Source organism: Meriones unguiculatus, chromosome 1 (assembly GCF_030254825.1).
Source record: "Meriones unguiculatus strain TT.TT164.6M chromosome 1, Bangor_MerUng_6.1, whole genome shotgun sequence".
NCBI classification, from domain to species: Eukaryota; Metazoa; Chordata; class Mammalia; order Rodentia; family Muridae; genus Meriones; species Meriones unguiculatus.
This window is the reverse complement of record NC_083349.1, coordinates 119,229,606-119,250,730: the sequence shown is the minus strand read 5'-3', so window position 1 is coordinate 119,250,730 and position 21,125 is coordinate 119,229,606. Positions and strand designations below refer to the sequence as shown.

General features: G+C 40.7%; 1 protein-coding gene across 5 annotated transcripts in view; it reads right to left on the bottom strand.

The window, feature by feature from the left end:
- Positions 1-21,125, bottom strand: part of Nbas (NBAS subunit of NRZ tethering complex) — a 307,505-nt gene that overhangs the window by 22,941 nt on the left and 263,439 nt on the right. For all 5 annotated transcript variants that reach the window (XM_060366017.1, XM_060366025.1, XM_060365995.1 and 2 more), the window contains one exon: positions 14,763-14,958. In XM_060366017.1, the coding sequence (XP_060222000.1) occupies positions 14,763-14,958 (196 nt within the window). The remainder of the gene's footprint in view (positions 1-14,762; positions 14,959-21,125) is intronic.

Below are 21,125 nucleotides of genomic sequence, written 5' to 3'. Positions count from 1 at the left end.
CACAACCATCTATAATGTGATCTGATGCCCTGTTCTGGCATGCAGGAGTACGTGAAGATAGAGTACTCATATACATATGATAACAAATATTTAAAAAGTGCCAGAAGTCTCAGGTTATGAGGGTACAACTTGGTGTTCCCATCGTGGAGAGAGGTCAATTAGTGGCTGACTTGTTCCTGCTTTGTAAACTTAGCTTCTATGTAAGAGTTTACCTGATCAAAGTTTTGTGCCTAAAAGTAAAGCACTTAAGACCCATCAAATGCTACACTGCTAACATGCTTAACAATATCATGATTATGAAGTCTACGACCTAATGCAAGATAATGAGGGCAAAGATAAAAATAATGAGCTTTCCCCTTTATTATAAACATAGGATCTATGTGGGTTGTCTTCTATATGTGATATATCTCATGCACAGATGTTTTAAGTCATGTTTTTAACAACATGTAGATTCATTTTCTTCCCCAAAATTATAAATGCTTATAAAATTTGGAAAACTTCATCAAAAAGGGAAAATTTAAATTTAACTTTCATATTTTTATTAGTTTTAAGAGAACAGTGTCAATTTATAACTGTTTTTATAATATTTTTGATATGATTGCCCCTCTTATACGACACAGCTATAAGGTTATTAATGCTTACCACTGTCTCAGTTTTCCTAACTTCTTTTGAGAGAACAACTCCAAGAGCCAAGTGAGCCCATCAGTTTGAGGAAAACAACTGGTAGCATGTGCTGCCAAAGACTGGAACTTCTGAACAAAATTGGAATTTTGACAAATTCTGCCATGAATATCTGCCATGAATGTAACTCTATTCCAAAAAAATCCTGATATGTCTAATGAGATGGATGTATGGTGACATTAATTGGATTCTTAACACTGTATAATGACAAGGATTATCTTTATATAAGGAATAGGCTGATATTCAAGAGCTGCATAACTTTAGTCAACAATTGTTTTCTACACAGTCAACATGTTTCATCAAGATGCACCAGAGTCTTCTTTTCCTTCCTTCTGATCCTAGTCAATTAGGTCTCATCAGGACTGGCTGCATTGTCTTCTTCTGTGGCCTGGTAAGGGTGCACCCCCCTCAGGGGGAGGTGATTAAAGAGCAGGCCAATCAGTTCATTTCAGAGACAGTCCCTATTCCTATTACTATGGAACCCACTTGGACATTGAACTGCCATGGGCTACATCTGTGTAGGGGGTCCTAGGTTATCTCCATGCATGGTCCTTGGTTGAAGTATCAGTCTCAGAAAAGACCCCATGTTCAGATTTTTTGGTTCTGCTGCTCTCCTTGTAGAGTTCCTGTCCTTTCCAGATCTTACTGTTTCCCACTTCTTTCATATGATTCCCTGCACTCTACCCAAAGTTTGGCCATAAGTCTCAGCATCTGCTTTGATAGTCTGCAGGGCAGAGCCTTTCAGAGGTCCTCTGTGTCAGGTTTCTGACTTATTCCCTCTTTTCTCCTTCTCCTGATGTCCTATCAGTGGACTTGGGGTGGGGCATGCATACAGAGGGTGGAGGAAGGGAGGGATTGGGACAGGAGGAGGGAAGGAACCACAGCTGGGATACAAAGTGAATAAAGTGTAATTAATAAAGAATTAAAAAAGGGGGACAATTACTTTTAAAAACTGTTTCCATTAAAATATAATTTTTAACCATTTGAATTTACTTGTGTTATTTTCAAATGCATTCATTAGATGTGATTAAAAATTCATATGTGCATTTAAAAAAATAAAAGATGTACCAGAGTGACAGGCAGACCAATGGAATTCTTCTCTAGTTTTTTTTTACAAACACCATGGGGCGGGGATACCTGTTGATATGGTTTCAAATTTCACATGATAACTGATATTTCGGATAGTACCACTTGTAGATTTGCTGTCACACCCAGGAATAGCATCCACATTTATCAGAAGAACTACTGAAATATTCCCTCCCTCTAAAATGACTGTGTATCTGTTTGGGATGAGGTTATCTTCATGGCTATCAACCTCAATGCTGTATTCGAAATACTGAATACAGAAAGAGACAGTCTAGCCTGGCAGAAACAGACTTGGCAAAGAATGGACTTTAATAGAAAGAAGCAGGAACTTAAGAGACAGGTATAGTCACATCCAACAAATCCAGCGCCACCTCCCATTCCTCCTATATATTTGTAGAACACACAGCATGTAATGAAACAGGAAGATACTGTATAAAAGTCAAAAGATTTTCAGTAAGTTGTCAGAGTAGAACTGGAGAAACTTTGTTCATCTAGAGAGTTACAGCATTCACTTGGTAAAATGACTGACAACACACATGGACAGCGGAGTGCTGGGATTTGAAATGGTGGAAGTGGAGGAGAAACAGAGACGGGGACTGTAAAAACCCTCACAACTCTATAATGCCTGTACTCAGACAGGAACAGAGGCAAATACAGTGGAATTCCTCTGTCTTACAGAGGAGAGGGAGAAGTATTGATTCAGGGCTGGAAAGGGGGAACGTTTACTCACCTACACAGGAGCTGAGAGACTACTCAGAGTTGAGCCTCTATTCCCAACAGTTTGGCAGAATGAAGGTATAAAAGCTCCCTTGAAATTTTTGTTTTAATTATTTCAGCTCCAGCTCCCTGAATGTTAAGAGTGGAATCAGCTGCCTTCTATTCCAAACTTTAGCTTCTAGCACCAGGAGGTGCAATAAAAGCCCAAGAAGTTGGAATTATGAATTTTATGATTATTTTCCAGCCGGACTCCCTGGTTCCACAGCTGAATTTTTGTGAGCTTTTGTTCTTTCTACAAACTGCAATGCAGTTACTGGAAGAGCAGTGGACTGAGAACGGCTCCCTCCAGCCATGGCCAAAGCTCTAAGGAAATCCAGTTTTCATTTTATGTATTTTCTTTTATTATTTTTTCTTTTAATGTGGACTGGTAACCAAACCCAGAGCCAGGCCCTGATGGTGGGGGCTCTAGAAATAAGAGACAAGCTCTTCTACAAGTCACTGGAAAGAGTAAATGAGAAAGCAAGGGCAGCGACCCTCTCCACATTTTACATTGCTGTCCCCAGGGTCTGTGTGATTTTGCCTTCATACTGAAATCATCTGCCAAAATGCTGGTTACCTGGGTCTGGTAAGGTAGTGAAGATTTGAGCTCTGCTTTACTCAAAGGAGATATAAGGGCTAGTATCCTCTGCTAAAAGCAAAGGGAGAGGAGTACAGCTTCTAAGGGAGTTTCTACACAAAGCCTCTCTTAGGCTGACCCCATCCCTCAAAGTAAAGTAAACTCTCAGGTGTTTGGCTGCATATGAAAATGGATGGGGCATACCCTTCTCCTTGTGCTGTGTTATGTGCTCTAGAAGAAGAGCCTGGAGTTGATTTCGAAAGATATAACCTTTGTTAAGAATAAGAAAGATTCTCTCTTCCTGACAAACCAATAGGATAGCTTGTGCAATCTGCCATAGCATGGTTCTGACAGAAGACAACAGAATCTTGCTCACAGGATAGGAACTTATAAGTTACGCTCATATATATATATATATATATATATATATATATATGCCATTTAAACTCATGTCAGTCCCCTTACATAGTCCCTTTATCAAGTCCTTCTTTGTATTTTCCTTGGCTATCGTAGAAATTAGAGAACCATAAAAGTAATTTGGGTTTCCAAAAGCTTATAGGCTCTATTTGCTCCTTTCCTGGTTAAAAACAATGCTAAAATATTCTCACCACACTACAAACTTCTGTATTACTCCTGCTTATCATGAACATGCCTCCAAATTTTCAATGTTAAAATGTTTTAGCTATGATCAACTCGAGTAGTCAGCAATGTATATGATCAATATACTTTTTTTTGTTTTGTTTTTGTTAGATTTTTTGTGTGAAAACAGAACAATTAAAATTAAAATAATGATAACTTTCTAGAAAACAGATATGGCCCAATATATTTTTATACTGTACTTAAGAATATTGATCATAAAAAGTTAGAAAATTAATTTTAAGTTGAAAATAAAATCACCATTTCATAAAACTGAAAAGTTAATGGGGAAAATTAAGCAAGAAAAGAAGGATTTTCCTGAGTTCAATCAAGTGGGTGTCACAGACTTACAGAAGTGTGAGGCAGAGCATTAGTGTGAGCATCTTGAGAATTTCTATCCCTAAAATATCTGAAATCAAGGCACCTGGTTCAGCCAAGAGGGAGAACCTAGGCAAGAATTACAATCTCCATCTTCCAGGATGTAGATCCATAGGATCTCCCTTGATCGCACTCTAACTTATTGAGGCAGGGTGTCTCAACTTAACCCAGAGATCACTGATATGAGCCAGTTCATCCCCTGTCTCAGCCTTCCTTTCTAGTGTTAGAATTACAGGCCAGCCGTCACACCCTCCTGGCATTTACACAAGTTCTGATGATCTAAACTCTGGCCCTTGCACTTTGGGGACAAGTGTTAACCCATTAAAATATCCTGCAGCATCGAACTGTGTTTATCAGGGACCAAGCAACACTTGTTCTGTATTGCTATACAGAACTTCCTTCCTTCCTAACCCCAGGGAGTAGCTGAAAATCTACCAACATTTCCCAAGCATCTATATAGCTAGTGACTACTTGCCACTGACACTAATTAAACGCTATGGAATTTAAAGGGCAAAATACAAACGTGACTCAAATCTGAGAGCATTGTTTTGTCCCTAAATGCGGCTTCTTTCTTCCATTTACAATTAGCGGACTTCCACCCTTCCTGTAACTCAATTTGTCAAGTGGCTGCAGGCCCTTATCTGACTAGACTCAATGTCCTTGAAACAGAAGAATTAACACATTGTTTTCAGTAGAAGCAGTTTTTCACCTTCAACTTTCTTTTGGTGTTGGAGGGGAACCCAGACACCATAAGCTGGGGCACCCCACCTGATTATTTCTCTTCCAGGCACTGATAGCAACCCACTGCCTCTGCAGTTGCAAACCAGGAAACAGCTACCAGTGAGCAGGCAAGTACTCTGTGGGTAGAAATGTTACAAACTTTGTTCCTATAGGTAATAGTGATATTAAGCCTCTGCTCTTGTGTCTCCTAACAGATAACAGGGTTATAACTAATGTAAACATGCAAAATAACTACACAATTCTTTTCACAAACTTGATGATGCCACACTGTGATGCTGATGCTCACCCAAAGGGTTTCAAATTACAAACAAAAAGTTTTGCTGGCTCAGTAGAAAAAAAGAAGCAGAAAAGGGCTAACAGAGTTGAACTCTAGACATGATGTTTTGGTGGCCTCCTGCGTCAACAGTACCTAGCCAGTTTCTCTGGAAATGGAATGTTGGGAACATGAGAAAAACTGTTACCAAAAGGTGACCACCAATCTCCCCTACTGATCTAAGGGACATTTAAACTAGTCCCGGCACACAAGGAGGAACACAGTAGCATGATCACTACTGTTCACAATCACTACAACCATTACTCTTAGACAAGAAACTATAAATGCAACCATGTTGATTTTTTTTTCCATTTCCAAGTTACGGGTTTTCCTAAAACAAAATAAAAATTATGAAAGTACTACTAATGTTTTTAAACAGTAAAAGGTATTTTTTGGGTAGATCTTTGCATTTCTAAAGAACTAAAATGCAGATGCAGACATGAACAAGTGTCATGAATACATGACCTTGCACACAAGCATGCTGAGAGCCTGCGTTCCAGCAGCTTCAATATCCTGAGCTGAAGTGAGGAGGTCTATTATCAGAAGGGGCCTGCCAGGAATAAAAGCATGAGAAACTAAATGCTGGCCTTGTCATACCTGTGATACCACAGAACAAGGCTGACACCTTACTGTATTCATAGGCTAATAGAAGGCAACTGTGTCAAACCCAATAGACTCTTCTGAGATTATAAGGTAACGTAACAAACATCAATGCATGTGCAACAGGACACACACTCACACTGCCAGGTATTAGGCAGTGCATTAGCTGTTAGAGTTGAGTAGTTGTATACTGTGTATCTGTTTGATATTTTTATTTTTTTCGAGACAGAGTTTCTCTGTGTAGCCTTGGCTGTCCTGGATTTACTTTGTAGACCAGGTTGGCCTCAAACTCACAGAGATCCACCTGCTTTTGCCTCCACTTCTTTGACTATCAAATGGAATATTTGAGTTTGATGATACCAAAACACTTTGCAAACTAGATTTTCTTTGAAAAGACTACTTGGGAACATGAAAAGAAATTAATTAGAGGGCTGGGGAGATCTCAGTGCTGGGATTACAGGTGTGCACCACCGTGCCCAACTCTGTTTGACATTTTACTACGGGGATACACAACTTTTTAAACTGGCCTCAGTCTCCTTCCTTATGTGATGAGTAGGATGATAGAGAACTAAGGTGCTGAAATGTGATTCAGGAAGCCTGACCTCCAGTCCATGGGAAGCTCACAAAAGCAGGAAAACAAATTGGACCTTCTGTAGCTTCTCAGCTAAAATCAGAACATATTTTCATTGAAGTGTCTATGGTCTTTTTTTGATGCTGAAGCTTTGGTTCAGCTACAAGTTACCCCAAAAGACTGGGGTAATGGAAATAATTTATGTGTGTGCCTATCTATTCGACTCTGGCTAAGATGCTCAATCCCCATTCAGAAAGGCAAACAGGATGGACATCAGAAGAGGGAGAAAATAGGGAACAGGACAGGAGCCTACCACAGAGAGCCTCTGAAAGGCTCTTCCCTGCAGGGTATCAGAGCAGAGGCTGAGAATTATAGCCAAACTTTGGGCAGAGTGTAGGGAATCTTATGAAAGAAGGGGGAGATAGAAAGACCTGGAGGGGACAGGAGCTCCACAAGGAGAGCAACAGAATAAAAAAAACCTGGGCACAGGGGTCTTTTCTGAGACTGATATTCCAACCAAGGACCATTCATGGACCCCTACACAGATGTAACCCATGGCAGTTCAGTGTCCAAGTGGGTTACATAGTAATAGGAACAGGGACTGTCTCTGATATGAACTGATTGGCCTGCTCTTTGATTACCTCCCCTGAGGGGGGAGCAGTCTTATCAGGCCACAGAGGAAGACAATGCAGCCAGTCCTGATGAGACCTAATTGACTAGGATGAGAGGGAAAGGGAGGAGGACCTCCCCTATCAGTGGACTTTGGGAGGGACAAGGGTGGAGAAGGGGGAAGGAGGGCAGAATTGGGAGGGGAGAAGAGAGGGAGCTACAGGGTGGATACAAAGTGATTAAACTGTAATTAATAAAAATAAAAAATAAATGAAAAAAAGAAAAATACATACATCCAATATAATTATAGGCTGAAAATGTCTAAACTTCAAAATATTACAAGTAAAAACAATACTAAATTCCATATTCTAGTTTACATCTTACAGTGTAGGTTAATGACTAACATAATAAAACAAACAAACAATTGAAACCAAGGAGACTGGACAACACACACAGATAGGAAAAAAATAAACTCAACAGTAGAAATAAATGAAAAGACAGCCAGGCTGAAGATGATGTGTCTATACATATGTGAAAAAGGAAGGGAGAAAGAGAAAAATTAGGTGGCATCAGAAAAAGTATTGTCACTACTATTAATCCACGGCTGAAGACAAAAGTTCTATAAAAATAAATTCTAGTCAGAAAATAATAAGGCAATTTCAAAATTATATATTCTAGGGTAGATCAAATATGCGAGTACATTATGAATGAGACCCAAGCCTCTATAGAAGGGAGCTTAGTAATAAAGTACAATGAATGAACTCTGTAGCACAGACTGAAAGAAGGTATCAGTACAAACCCCTCTTTTAATGATCAGTACAGAACAGGTGGAGATCTATAAAGTCCATGTGTTTACTTACCTTCTGTTTTTTTTTTTTTTTTTCTCCTAAAGAATCTAAAATCAATAGCAGCATATACCAGTGAGAACACCTAGCAGCTAGTTTGGTTCCTAAATACCATTCTTCAACCAAAGGAAACAAGGCTTCTTGAAATCAATGAATAAATCAAAAGGTGGCCAGAGGAAGTACAAACCGCACTCCCATGCTTGAGCATCAGACAGTGGGAAAGTGCCCTGGCAATGATGGGCACTCTGGGAAAGAAGAAAACTTGAAGAGAAATCCCAGTAACCACATCTGGTCAATTTAAACAAAAACAAATTATTATGATGGGCTAGAGCCATGGAACAAAATGAAAACCCTTATGACCAAACTGAAATATGCAATTCAATAAATATATTTAGGTGGACATAAATATATTCAGGTAGACAAGTGGTGGAAGAAAATCCCATAATAGTTATATTACTCTTATGCAGCAATCATCAATTTCATGCTAAAATAAGTACATGAAGTATAATAGAGAATATAATAAATAATAATAATTATAATCACAATAATAATAATAAAAAGCATCTAACAAACTACTTAGTAATTATAAAAGGAAATATAACTGTATCTAGAAGAAATGTGTTCCCTAGAACTCCATGTTAATACTTAGTTAACATGTTAATAATTAGTCATAAAAGAGGTCAACATTATGTATCTCCTAATATAATGCATTAAGGAAGACTTCTTAATGCACTTCTGTGGCCTCCTACTAAAAACACATAACCTGAACACATGACAATGTCAAACTGAATGACATTTTACAATATAATTTTCCACTGTGTTTTAAAATTGTCAAGGTCATAAACAACCAAACACATAGCTCAGACTAAAAAGTTGTTAGAGATATAAGAAGACAATGAAGACATAACAAATGCAGCATGTGTCCTCGGTGGATGTGGATCAGCACAGGGAGTAGTGGGGCACCTGACAGTGGGTGACCTGGGTATCAGTTAGGGAGCAGAACTGAATTCATGGGGCTATGGCTGAGCCACTACTATCTGAAGAACTGGACCAAGAAATACACAGAAACTTATGTGCAGTTTATATAACTTTTTCTAAGTTGGAAATTACTTCCAAACAAAAGTTAACCCTCAGCTGCTCTGTCGCTCTTCCCAAAGCACAACAGTCACATGCTTCATGTTTCATTTTCTTTCATTTCTTCTCTGCATTGCACATTAGAGTGGAAGACAAGTATCTTAGGTAACATGGTGAGTAGGAGGTGTTACTGAAACGATGCAACCAGAAAGCATCAGCACAGAAAAGACAGCAGAGTGAGCAGTAAAGCACCACAGGAAGAAGCCTTTGCTGGCTGCTCATCTGACATCTAGACTAAAACCTAGAATCATGAAACCTAAACACTCCAAATCCAACCAAAAACTAGAAAAGTGAATTAAACAGCCACTTTCAGAAGACTAAGTACAAATGGCCAATATGTGTGTGATATATATATAAATGTTCAGTATCTTTACCCACCAGGGAGATGCAAATGAAAACCATACTGAGATTCTATTCTACCTTGGACAAAATGATGAAAATCAAGAAAATCAGTGCTGGTGAGGATATGGGGAAAACCGAAACCTTCAACACTAGTGGCAAGAATGCAAAGTAGGCCAGCACTATGGAAAACAATATAGAAATACTTCATAAAACTAGAAACAGAGCTACCATATGGTCCAGCTATGCCTCTCCTGGGTAAATCACTGAGAGATTCTACATCTGCATACAAGAGAGATAGATACCTGCTCATCACAATGATCAAGTAATGGGATAAGCCTGCAGGCCTCTCAAGATGAATGGATAATGTAAACACGACACACATACAACACATGTTTATGAAGCCATAAAAAGAATTAAATTATATCACTTATGGGAAAACAGATAGAAATGGAGATCTTTAGGTTAAAAAGAATCAGCCAGGCTCAGAAAGATAAGTATTGGATCTCGTTTCTCATATATTTAAAATGAACACAAGACTGCTGGAGAATAGGAGGGGCCCAGTGAAAATAGAAAAAGGGACAAGGGGCAATGGGAGGCTGAGTGAGACTCAACCACACATCGATGTGTGTCCAAATGAAGCTCTCATTATGGACAACAAACACACAGTCGTGACACTTTAAAAGGCATTGGAATGTAGTCATCCACCACACAGACAACTGAGATGACCCGAGCCTGCAAAGAGAGAGGAGAGGGAGCCAGGGAATGGTATCTGGGGTCATTTGCTAAATTCAAGACTATTCCTGGGAAGTAACCATTACTAAGACCATTAAGCCTACAAATATTTTATCTACATGAAGGGGATAACCTGAGCCTCCCTGCCTCACACTACTCCAGAAAGCTAGAAAATGCTGTTTAAGATTAAAGCAATCTTGACTAAAGCGCACCAATGATTGCCTGAACTTTAGCTTTTCCTCCAGTGCTGTCCAGCAAGTTGAGTAGGACACTTCCCCTCTAGAACAGGTAAACTTCAGAGCAGCAGCAAACTCCACACTTTTCTCTCCACATTTGAGCACACCCTCAAGCTCTCTTTTTACCCTCCTAAGTCCTCCCCGCCATGGTCAGATCGTTTCTCGGAACAGCAACCTGCTCATACACCTCCATGCCATCATGTTCCCTGATCAAGATATGTAAGGTTTCCCAGTCTCTCATCCCATGCCGTCTGTGGCCAGGGTGTCTCCCTCTTTTCACACAATAGCCTGGGTCTGATGAACTATCAGAGGAATCTTTTCTCGGTGCTTTGACATAAGCCTATATGTGACCCTTGCGATTTGTGCTATGTGACAACTCTATCTTGGCCCCTGAACTGGCACATCCACGTTCTTTGGTATGAAATCCCACACTAACAGGGACCATTACCTTGTTTGAAGTAAGAACATTATAGGTTTTATTCCATTTAATCTTCACAATGACTATTTCTTTTTATAGATGAGAGAATTACTAACTTTTCGCAGCTCACAGCTGGTGAGTGGTGAAACTGGGTTTGAATTCAGGTCTTTGTGTGTGAAAAACTCACAGACTTCAGAAGCAAATATCTTAACTATTTCTGTACCCAGAGTGCTTGCAGTTCATGGCATATACTATAAGCCTGAAGAATCTCTCATGAATATTTCACATAGTGCTTTATTGCAAGGATCTTATCAAGTACAGAATTTCCCAACATTCCATTTAAATGGTTAGGTAACACACACAGCACTGCTTTGAGACATCATGAAATGTCAAATAAATGCTTTGTTATCCTTCAAACTCCTGATCCTCACATGTAATGAAATTCAATGCTGGGAAGGACAGAAGGCTCTCTGGAGAACAATGCATGTAGTGTAGTGTGGCCAAATGCTGGTGCAGAATATACCTATGTCCCCGGCAAATGGACATCTGGAGCAGATAGCCAAGAACACAGGTTCTCGGACTGCACAGGACTGAGCAGTTCCTTCCTCATCACTCACAAGGCAGTCATGCCACATCATCTGAATCAGGGAGGACGTTTACCATTCTCTATGACAGTTCTAATGTACACACAGCTCATAACTCGCAGTCTCCTCTTCTGCCCCAAATGACTCCCTCCACACTGAGAGGGACAATCTGTATAGGAAGAGAACCAAAGGGTTCATGATGGGAGACTCCAGAGATCTCCAAGCAATTAACATGGATGCTGTCTTGACTTTAACCACTGTGGGAAAAGAGATCACAGAGTCCTCTTCTAGACTCTCAGCTCTCCTGCTCATGGCCAGATACTGATGCTGTGCCTTCCTTGCTTCCACATGAGAAGCAGTAGATAATCAAAAGTCACCGTGAGTAAAGTGCAGCAAACTAACAAAGCCACATCAATGCTGCGGACCACTCTATAAGGACATCTTCCCATCACTCCAAGTAAATCATCGGCCTGCAGATAAGGAAGCAGTTGACATAGGCAACAGCAGCACACTCAGCGCTGCAGTTCCCTCGTGGCATTCGAAACATGACCTTGGACAGGTTCTTAAAGACTTAATATTCATTTATTCAACAAATATTTACAGAGTGTCTTTCAGATCCCCGTTCTCACAGAATTTATATTCTAACAGGAAAAGAAAGACATCATATAACAAACAGGCAGAGATGGGGAAGAAGAAGTTTTTGGACAGTGGCAAGTGACTTAGAATTAAGACAGCGATGAAGCAGACTGTACTGAACTGCGGAGTCATTTTAGAAAGGTCACATCTGTGCTAAATAAAACCTGAGTGACTTCTCAGGTCTGGATGTTCAGATCTGTTCCTACAAAATACTTACTGAGCAAGAAGAGAACGAGCCTCTTGCACCTCCAGGACAGCAGGACATCATGGCTGTTAGAGATACGGTATCACTGTGTACCCTCACAGACCCGAGATCAAACCACACCTGTAGATCCTTACCTCTGAAGATACTTAATGCAACAGTAAATTATCAAGGAACTACACACAGCTTTGCATACTACATTTCTTTAGCTCTATCTGACAGGAGAAGTACATATTTTGCTAATATTTTGGAAAATGAAGGCCAGCTGCTCCGAAACAGAAGAGTTAGCATGGACTTGATGTTTCAAACTAGGCAGTCACATGATTTAATAACAAGATTAGGTTTTATCTTAAGCAAATCTCTCCAGCGATGCCTTGAACCCCAAAATCAAATGTGCTGGAAAGTATAAAGGGAAAACTCTCAAGCTAAGTGTTTCCTTTTACATAAAAATATGGGAAAATCTGAGGTGCTGAGGTATGAAAGTTTTCAAAGAAAACATCAGTATTTTGACCCACATTTTTCATGCGCCAGTTAACTAGAAAATTACAAAAGCTGAAAAAGTCTGATAAACTGCACCAAGGGGATTAATATAATATGCCCTCCCTCCCCCCTCCCATTGCACCCCACTCATACCATGAAGGGGTGCATTTCTGGGAAGGAAATTAAAGCCTCTTAAACTGCTGAAAAAATGAGGGTCTCTGAATTTTTAATTCCATTAAATAATCACTAGAAAACTAGAAATCGATGCCTATCTGTGACACAGTGAGAGGCTGGCATCACGCACATGTTGAATCTTGAAGGTGCTGGCGGTTTCCCAGCAACACAGTGATTTGTGGGGCCATTACTTTGGGTACCTCAAGAATAATTAAATATTAAGCTCCTCTTTGATGTATGCAAAGTCTGCCTAAGAGGATTACCAGTGAATGTAGCACCCACATTTTCTTTTTGTTATTGAACACTGCAAAGTCATTATCTATTTTCATCTTCAGTCTATAAGAATGGGTCTCTATCAGTAATGGTTCCGAAAATACTTCTGAGGAATGAAAGGGAGTAGGGAAACTGTACCCAAGGTGAAAGCACATAGGGAAAACACTATTCTCCAGGTATCTGGGATGCACAGATGGCAAGGACTGAACAGCAGAGTAGGTGAGCAGCCCATTGTCCACCTTAGTTCAAGGTTCTATTTTACACACAAAGTGTCCTGGACCTCAGTGTAAGAGACTTCCTGGGGTTACAGCCTAGTGGCCGAAGGCTGACAGAGGCACACAATGCCCACAGTGCCCCAGAGAGCCATTGTTTTAGAGAAAGATCAAACAACCTTTGAAAAACAGTAATTGAAGAAATGATCTGAACCACGGACATCATTAACACAGCATTCTAAGGTTTCCATCCTGAAACCTCTGCTTCATTTCCCAAGGACCAAAAAGTTGCTTCAACTAGAAGTAAAATTCCTCATCAAATTCCCTTGTCCTCCTGAAAATATATAAATCCCCAATGCCAGGCAGACATAGAGGAGACACACTCACCACAGCATTCCTCAGAGAGTACTGAGGGTGGCAGAATGGGTGTGTTCATTTCTGCTAGCAAATATTTAAGAAACCTGATCTGACAAGCACAGGAAAACTGTTATTCTCTAAGAAGAAAGCAGACATGGGGAGAAATTAAAAGGTAAGTGAGACATGAGATTACTTTCACTTGTCACTCTGAGACTCATGGGAGAGATTTCCAGAGGGCCGGAACATTTGCTTCATCACAGAGCAAATATACCTGAAAAGAAGTTATGTGTGGACTTCAAGAATGAGAGCCAACAGGTTATGGCCAGAGCAGAGCCTCTTGGAAAGGAGAGGGTTTACTTCAGTGGCCCTTCACCATTGAGGGAAGCCAGGACAGAAGGGTCAAGCAGAAACCACAGAGGAGCACTGATTACTGGTTTGCTTTCTAGGTCTCTCTTATGCAGCACAGATCTCTGCCTAGGGATAGTGCTACCCACAGAGAGCTCTGACCTCCACATCAATCATTAACCTGGCAATCCCTCAACTGAGCTTCTAAGAATGGTTCTAGGCTGTGTAAAGTGGAGAGATGAAGCTAGGATTGGTATCTTTCAGAGTTTCCAAGATACTAAGGAGACAAGCTTCAAAAAGAAAGAAGAGAAAGAAAAAGGAAGGAAGGAAAGAAGGAAGGAAGGAAGAAAGGAAGGAAGGTAACTAAAGAAGTTTTAACTTTGAGAATTCAATGTTTAGTAAAGTTTGCAGTGATCCGAGATGGTTCCAGAAAGGAGGGCTGTGGGAGCCTGGAAAGGTCTGGAGAAACTTTGACTTTTTTGTCTCTCCTAGCACATGGTGGAACAGAAGAAAAAGTGTATCAAAGTGAGGAGAGCAAAAACTGGCTGAAGCCACCTGCATGTCTATCCACAAAGGCATCTCTCCTGGAGAGGGTGAGGCCCCAGTTAATCACTAGTGTCCTGAAGATGGTGTGTGGACATGGTGGACATGTTCGGAAAGCCCAGTCATGTGTGGCCCAGTAGGAAAATCAGAAGAGACTGTATGGTCCATACTCAGCCATCAAGCAGCTGGCACACTCAACACACTGCAAGTCTGTATTACCCAGACGGTTACTATTAGCAGCTGAAGCTGCCCTGTGCCTACCAATGATTTGAGGAAGGATCGGCATGCAGATGCTGCTTACCTGTCTCTGAGGCCATGCTGCTCTGAGAATGGCTTCTGTTCGGAAGAACACCAGGAGCTTGCTGTCCTCCTCACTCAAGTGGAAGGACTGTCCTAAGAGCTGCAGTGCCTGGATTCGAGGCCTCACAGGACAGGTATCATCAGCACAGAAAGGCCGCAGCCACTGCAGCAGGTCCTCAGCGGACACCAGCTCCTCCCTGCAGAGTGGACAAGGTGGAAAGAGAAGCTCTTGAGGCTTTTTGTGTCCCTTCTGGTAATCAAAAAGCCGCCACCCATATAAAGACTTGATGGATGACTCTGTTTCTCTTAACAGGAAAAAAAAAATCACGAAAATCAAGTTTTAAATGACTTACAGCAAACCATATTGATATTAAAACTATATAAAATAAATATAATCATAAAGCAGTTTTTATTAAACTGAGACACATAAAGCTGACAAAAAGTAACCGCTAAGCACGATGCTCTTGGCTAGTTTATTTCTTATGCAAATTTAACACATTGTAAAGCTTGTCTCTACTGTTCATACTAACAGCACCAGTTACCAGCCTAGTAATTTTATATACTCAATTACTCCTCGGCAACAGCTATGAGAATGAGACACCATAAATAACACCTGCTAGGACAGAGAGGTGGCATAATCTCCCAGGTACCTGCTCTGTGCAGCAGTTTGACTCTCCTGCCCGCACCTCGCCATCACTCCCCACTGTGATCACAATTTCTCCAGGTGGCTACAGAGTCACTTAGTAGCAGCTGAAGACAGACACTGACTGCTCGGCTACTGTCACTCTGCAGAGTCTAGAAGTGTGCTGTGAAAGGACGTTCAGCACACCTCTCCACCCCGTCTGTTCTCTCAGAGTCCCAGAGGGGCCACTCAGTAACCTCCCTGACTAGCTGGTGTCAGTGACCGCTGCTAAGTGTCAAACAGGGCAGACTCCCTTCCCTGAGGCCCTGAATTATGCAGCTGCTTGTACAACCACATCCTTACAAAGCTCTTGGCATGAAGCACCTAAACTGAGTCTCAGACCAAATCAAACATTATGCCAATTCCTGCTCTAACAAGAAGATAACACATTTAAACACAAAAAGCCTCCTTAAGTTCTGTTTTGTCACTGAGCATGTCTCTTGGTATCTACCACAGAATGCCTACCTCACAAATGCTGTTTTATGGAAACTTACATTAAAAATAAAACTATTAGTACTTAAGAGAAAAATGTAAAGAATTGGTTTATACATTTCTAAATTTAGGAATCATTTGCTAGTTTTTCTGGTAGTCAGCCTTCTTTCTTAGGGCTCATTAGAAATGGGAAAAGCTGGAGGTGGGGAGTTGGCTCAGTAAGTAAAGTGCTTGCCAACAAGCAAGAGGGCCTGATTTTAACTCCCAGAAACCACATGGGAAAAGCCAGGCATGGCAGCAGGCAGGCAGGCAGAGAAAGAAGGATTCTAGGGCTCTGCTGGCCCATCCATCTAGCCATTTTGGTCAGCTCGGGTTCAGTGACAGAGTCTACCTCACAGACTAAGCTGGATAGTTGGAAAGGAGACTCAGTGGTTAAGAGCACTGGCTGGCCTGGCACAGGACCTGAGATTGTTTTCCAGCCCCAATATCCCCAGCCCTACAAGTTACTGGGGATGATGCCTCCTGTGGCTGCTATAAGCACTGCATGCACACAGTACAATATAATAATATACAACCAAGTGCGCACGTCTGTGCGCATGCACACACACAGACACACACACACACACACACACACACAACTAGTAAATAAAATTTAAAAATGAAGCAAATGCTAAGACTAACAGCCAAACTTTGGGCAGAGGGCAGAGTCATAGGAAAGAGTGGGGGAATAGAAGGACCTGGAGGGGAAAGGAACTACATAAGAAGACCAATAGAGCCAACAAATCTTGGCCTAGGGGGCCTGTAGAGACTGATGCACCCACCAAAGACCATGCATGAGAGGAGCTAGACTGCCTTCACAGATGTAGCTGATAGGCAGGTCAGTCCAGGCAGGACTGTCTCTGACACGAATTCTGTTGTCCTCTCTTTGATCACTTTTCCCTTGTGGGGGGAAGGTGTCTTGCCAGGCCACATAGGAAGAGGATGCAGGAGTCCCAAGAGACTTGATAGCCAGATTGTAGGAGAGGAGGACTCCCCCTTTTGGAGGAATAGGGGAGGGTGATGGGGGAAGTGGGAGAGAGGGTGGGACTGAAAGGAGATGAGGGAGGGGGTTACAATCAGGATGTAAAGTGAATATAAAAAATAAATTTAAATTAAAAAAATAAAAAATATTAAAGAGAAGAGTGATTGAGAAAGATATCTGAAAAAAACTGCTGGGCTCCACACATGCACATTTGCACACACATGCATGCACACCTATACACACGTGAAGACACACTCATATCTATGTGTATGTACACTCACACACATGTATACACACTTGTGCACACAGTGAAGACATACTTAGAAGTATGTATATGTTGTGGAAAATGTTTATGAAAGAAAGACAGAATGCACAGGTATTTCCCTAACACTTTCTGTAAAGTAGTATCAGCAAAATCATTTTTAGACCTAATTGGTTCTCAGCAACATCATTCTCTAACACTGAACATAAACCATGAATGTCACCACTCCTGCTTTATAGTTAAAGGTCTTGAGGAAGTATCTGCTGGAATCTATGTAACCAAGACAACCTAAGCTGAGCACCTTGCCCTACGTGACAGAGGAAGTATTTAATAGCTACCATCCCCTTCAGAATCATTTTCATACGTATTACTGCTGTCAAAGCACTACAGCTTGTACTTGATGGTCCAGACATTAAAAATTTACATGGTGTCTGCCCTCAAAGAACTAACACAATGGAAAAGAAAGATCTATGAATTGGCCTTTATCTGTATTATTAATGTGACAAAATTGAGCAACTGTTTGGAGGAAGAGGTGTGGCACAGAAATAGGAACAAGGATAGACAGGATGTGCAGAAGTACAAAGATAGATAAGTGGAACTCAGACAAAGAGGATAGGGAAAAGGCACAGATTTCAAAGGGCATGGAAGTTCAGTGAGAGATTAAAGGCCCGGTATGGGGTGAAGAGAGGAGCAAGCTACAGTTTTCTCACTTCTGAAACCAAGACAATGAACACAGGCTAAAGAGACAGTATGGAGGAGCCTTTGGAAAGTGCAGGCGCTGAAGCTTCAGATCCTAGACACAGCATTCTTGATACAATTCTGAGCCTTGGTTTCCTTAACTGTCAATAGATATGTATTGCAATGCCTTCTTCAGAGGGTTGTTTAGACTTCAGTAAAAAAAAAAAAAAGTAGTAAATTCAATGTGTGTAACACACCTAGCACATGCCTAATTATAATTAAGGCTTTGGGAAGGAGTCGAAAAGGGATGGTAGTGGATTTTGAAGCAATGAACTTCAACACCACTTTAAAAAACAGCAGAGAAGATGTGTAGGCTGGGCAGCCTCAGGTGGAGGCCATTCGCTGCCCAAGTATAAATCTAGAAGAAATAGGTATAAATCTAAAGAAATTAATAGCAACCCACACAAGGTTCAGGGAATATCAGGAAAAGGGAACAGAAAGAATAAAAAAGGCAGAGGATAAGGAGTGCTGTGAAATGTCTTACAGACATGGCATGGTTGCTGTACACTTGAACTCATTATAGGTATGGTTTTCTGCACAAGACCAGTAAAAGACCAGGCCAGCAGCAAGATCAGTCAAAATACCAGCACTAACTAGACCTGGTGGGCTGAGATGGGGGAAGGGAAGGCTCACACAAGCAAGAGTGCATAAATATGTGAAGAGAACATGTTGGAGTTGGGGGAGAGGAGAGTTAGGCATAGATATGATCAAGACACATCATATAAATGTATGAAACTGCCAATAAATAAATAAACATGTTTTTAAAAAACCAGGAAGAAAATAATTTGAAGTCCATTTCTGCCAACAAATCCAAACCAGTTTCTAAGAAGCTGGTGTTTTAATCCTCCTACTTAAGTGTCAAGGTGAGCAGGATGAGCTCAGATGTCAGCAAGCTGGAGTCATGAAGACCAAATAATCCATCTCACTATGGTGAGCCATAGAAAATATGAATGATCATTTATGGAGGTTTACTATGAGGGGTTACTTTCACAGCCACCGTTTTCATGTATGCTGCCACCATTCTAAAGGGTGGACAAGAAAGTGATCCCCCAAGATCTCACAGTAGGCAGTGAGGTCTACTTGGGCTATCTGCTCCTTGTCTCGTCAATTACTGTGTAGCGCCACTGAGCGTTCTGAAGCATGTTACATAGTCCCTTGGCAGCATCTCGACAGTTACTGATGAGATACAGAGAGATCGTAACACTTGGCAAATAACTGAGTTGGACTCTTTTATTCCTTGAGTTTATAATACAGTTAATAATATCTGGCATTTTGGAGAGACATGTTCTAATTTTTAGTTGATGTTTAAAATATATAATCAAGTTATGAGAACTCATTCCTAAACCTCAAACACTGTTCCAAAGGCATCATGTCTTGGACAAATTTCACTGTACCTCAAAACAGGAGTCAGAATGACTGTACAGAAAGAAAGGGACTCTTAGAAAGCAATTGTCAGGGCATGAGCCAGGAAGCTTCAAGGCTGTTTTTAAAATTCACAGTCATTCTTATAAAGCAGTAAGTATGTATAAACAGACACATACACACACACACAACTGGCCAAATAATGGCAAAAGGAAAAAGGTGAGATTTTTAATCCTTGCCATTTTTCTGTGGGTTGAAAATTGTAAAGATAAATAGGTGGGATGGGGGAATAAAATAAGTGCAGATAAAAATCAGGAAGTCAGTAATGCACAGATCCAGAAGGAGGAGGGAAGTGACTTTATTTCTGTAGAGGAAAGGCGGTTTAATGAGAATAACAATAAAGAAATCATTTCAAAACACATTTACCTCATTATAAAAATGATTAGTAAAAGTTATTAAATAGTTAAAATTAAAATCTACAGTTTCACTATAAATAACAAGCAATTGTTTCTACTCTCTGTCCTATAATTAGGATGGAAGAAGTAGGTATTACACTGTAAAGAGCCAACTTTTATTTAAAAAAAATTACTTAAAAACAATCAACTAATAGGGACACAGAGACACATAATCAGCTGTGGCTCAACAGATAAAGAGTCGTGGGGGATATACAACACTTCTACCAACAGGAAAGAGCAGCAGCAGCAAGCCAAGCATGTTAATTATCTGAGGATGTGAAACTCCAGGAGGTGTGAGTGCCCATCCACTCTTCTCTAGTCATCCTGTAGCATGGAAAGACATCCATGCAAGTACGAAAGAAAGAAAGGGGCTCTCAACCAAAAAGCAACTGAGTCAAGAAGAGGTTTTTAGAATAGATAAGAACGTCTTTGGTAAAATAGTTTCCAGATTCTTCATGACACTTGTTTTAATTAGGGTTACCTTTGCTGTGATGAAATACCATGCCCAAAAGCAACCCAAAAGGAAAGGGTTTATTTGGCTTACATTTCCACATGTAGCCCATCATCGAAAGAAATCAGAACAGCGATTAAAATAAGGCAAGAACGTGGAGGCCAGAGCTGATGCAGTTGCCAATAGAGGGGTGCTACTTACTGGCTTGCTTCCCATGTCTTGCTCAGCCTGCTTTCTTATAGAACCCAGGACCACCAGGCCAGAAATGACCCCACCCACTATGGGCTGGACCCTCCTCCACTGATCAGTAATTAAGAAAATGTTTGAAAGCTGGATCTTATGGAGGCATTTTCTTTATTGAGGTTTCCTCCGCTCAGATGACTTTAGATTGTGTCAAGTTGCCATAAATTTATCCAACACAACACAGACATAGAAAATAAGCCACATCTAAATCTAAATAGTTAAAGTATACTGAGAGGTATCAAGATATGTTTAAATGATATACTAATCAAACTAGTTATTTTTATCTGAGGATGGGAAAAAGAAAACTTCATTCAAATATGCAAAATATAAGACCTTTGATATTTCTTGTAAGTATAAATGTCATAGAATTTGAAGTCCTAAAGAGAACTAAGGGTACTTTCCCCAGTCCTTTTTACTGAAGGTCAGTGGGCAACCCAACTGTAGGATTAGCTTGGATCCCGATGATTCCAAATTAAAATTCAAACACACACACACACACACACACACACACACACACACACACACACACGGTCACCTTTGGCATCTTCTTTAAAAACTGGAAAACTGGATGACACTCATCCTGAGGGCAGTTGGTTATCCCACAAGAGTCATGCTTTATTGGACCAGAGGGTACATCTTGCCTGGCAACACAGGTTGAAAGTTGCACAGTACTACCTCTTCTTCCCTAATAACCTGCAAAATACCTTTCAGTACCATA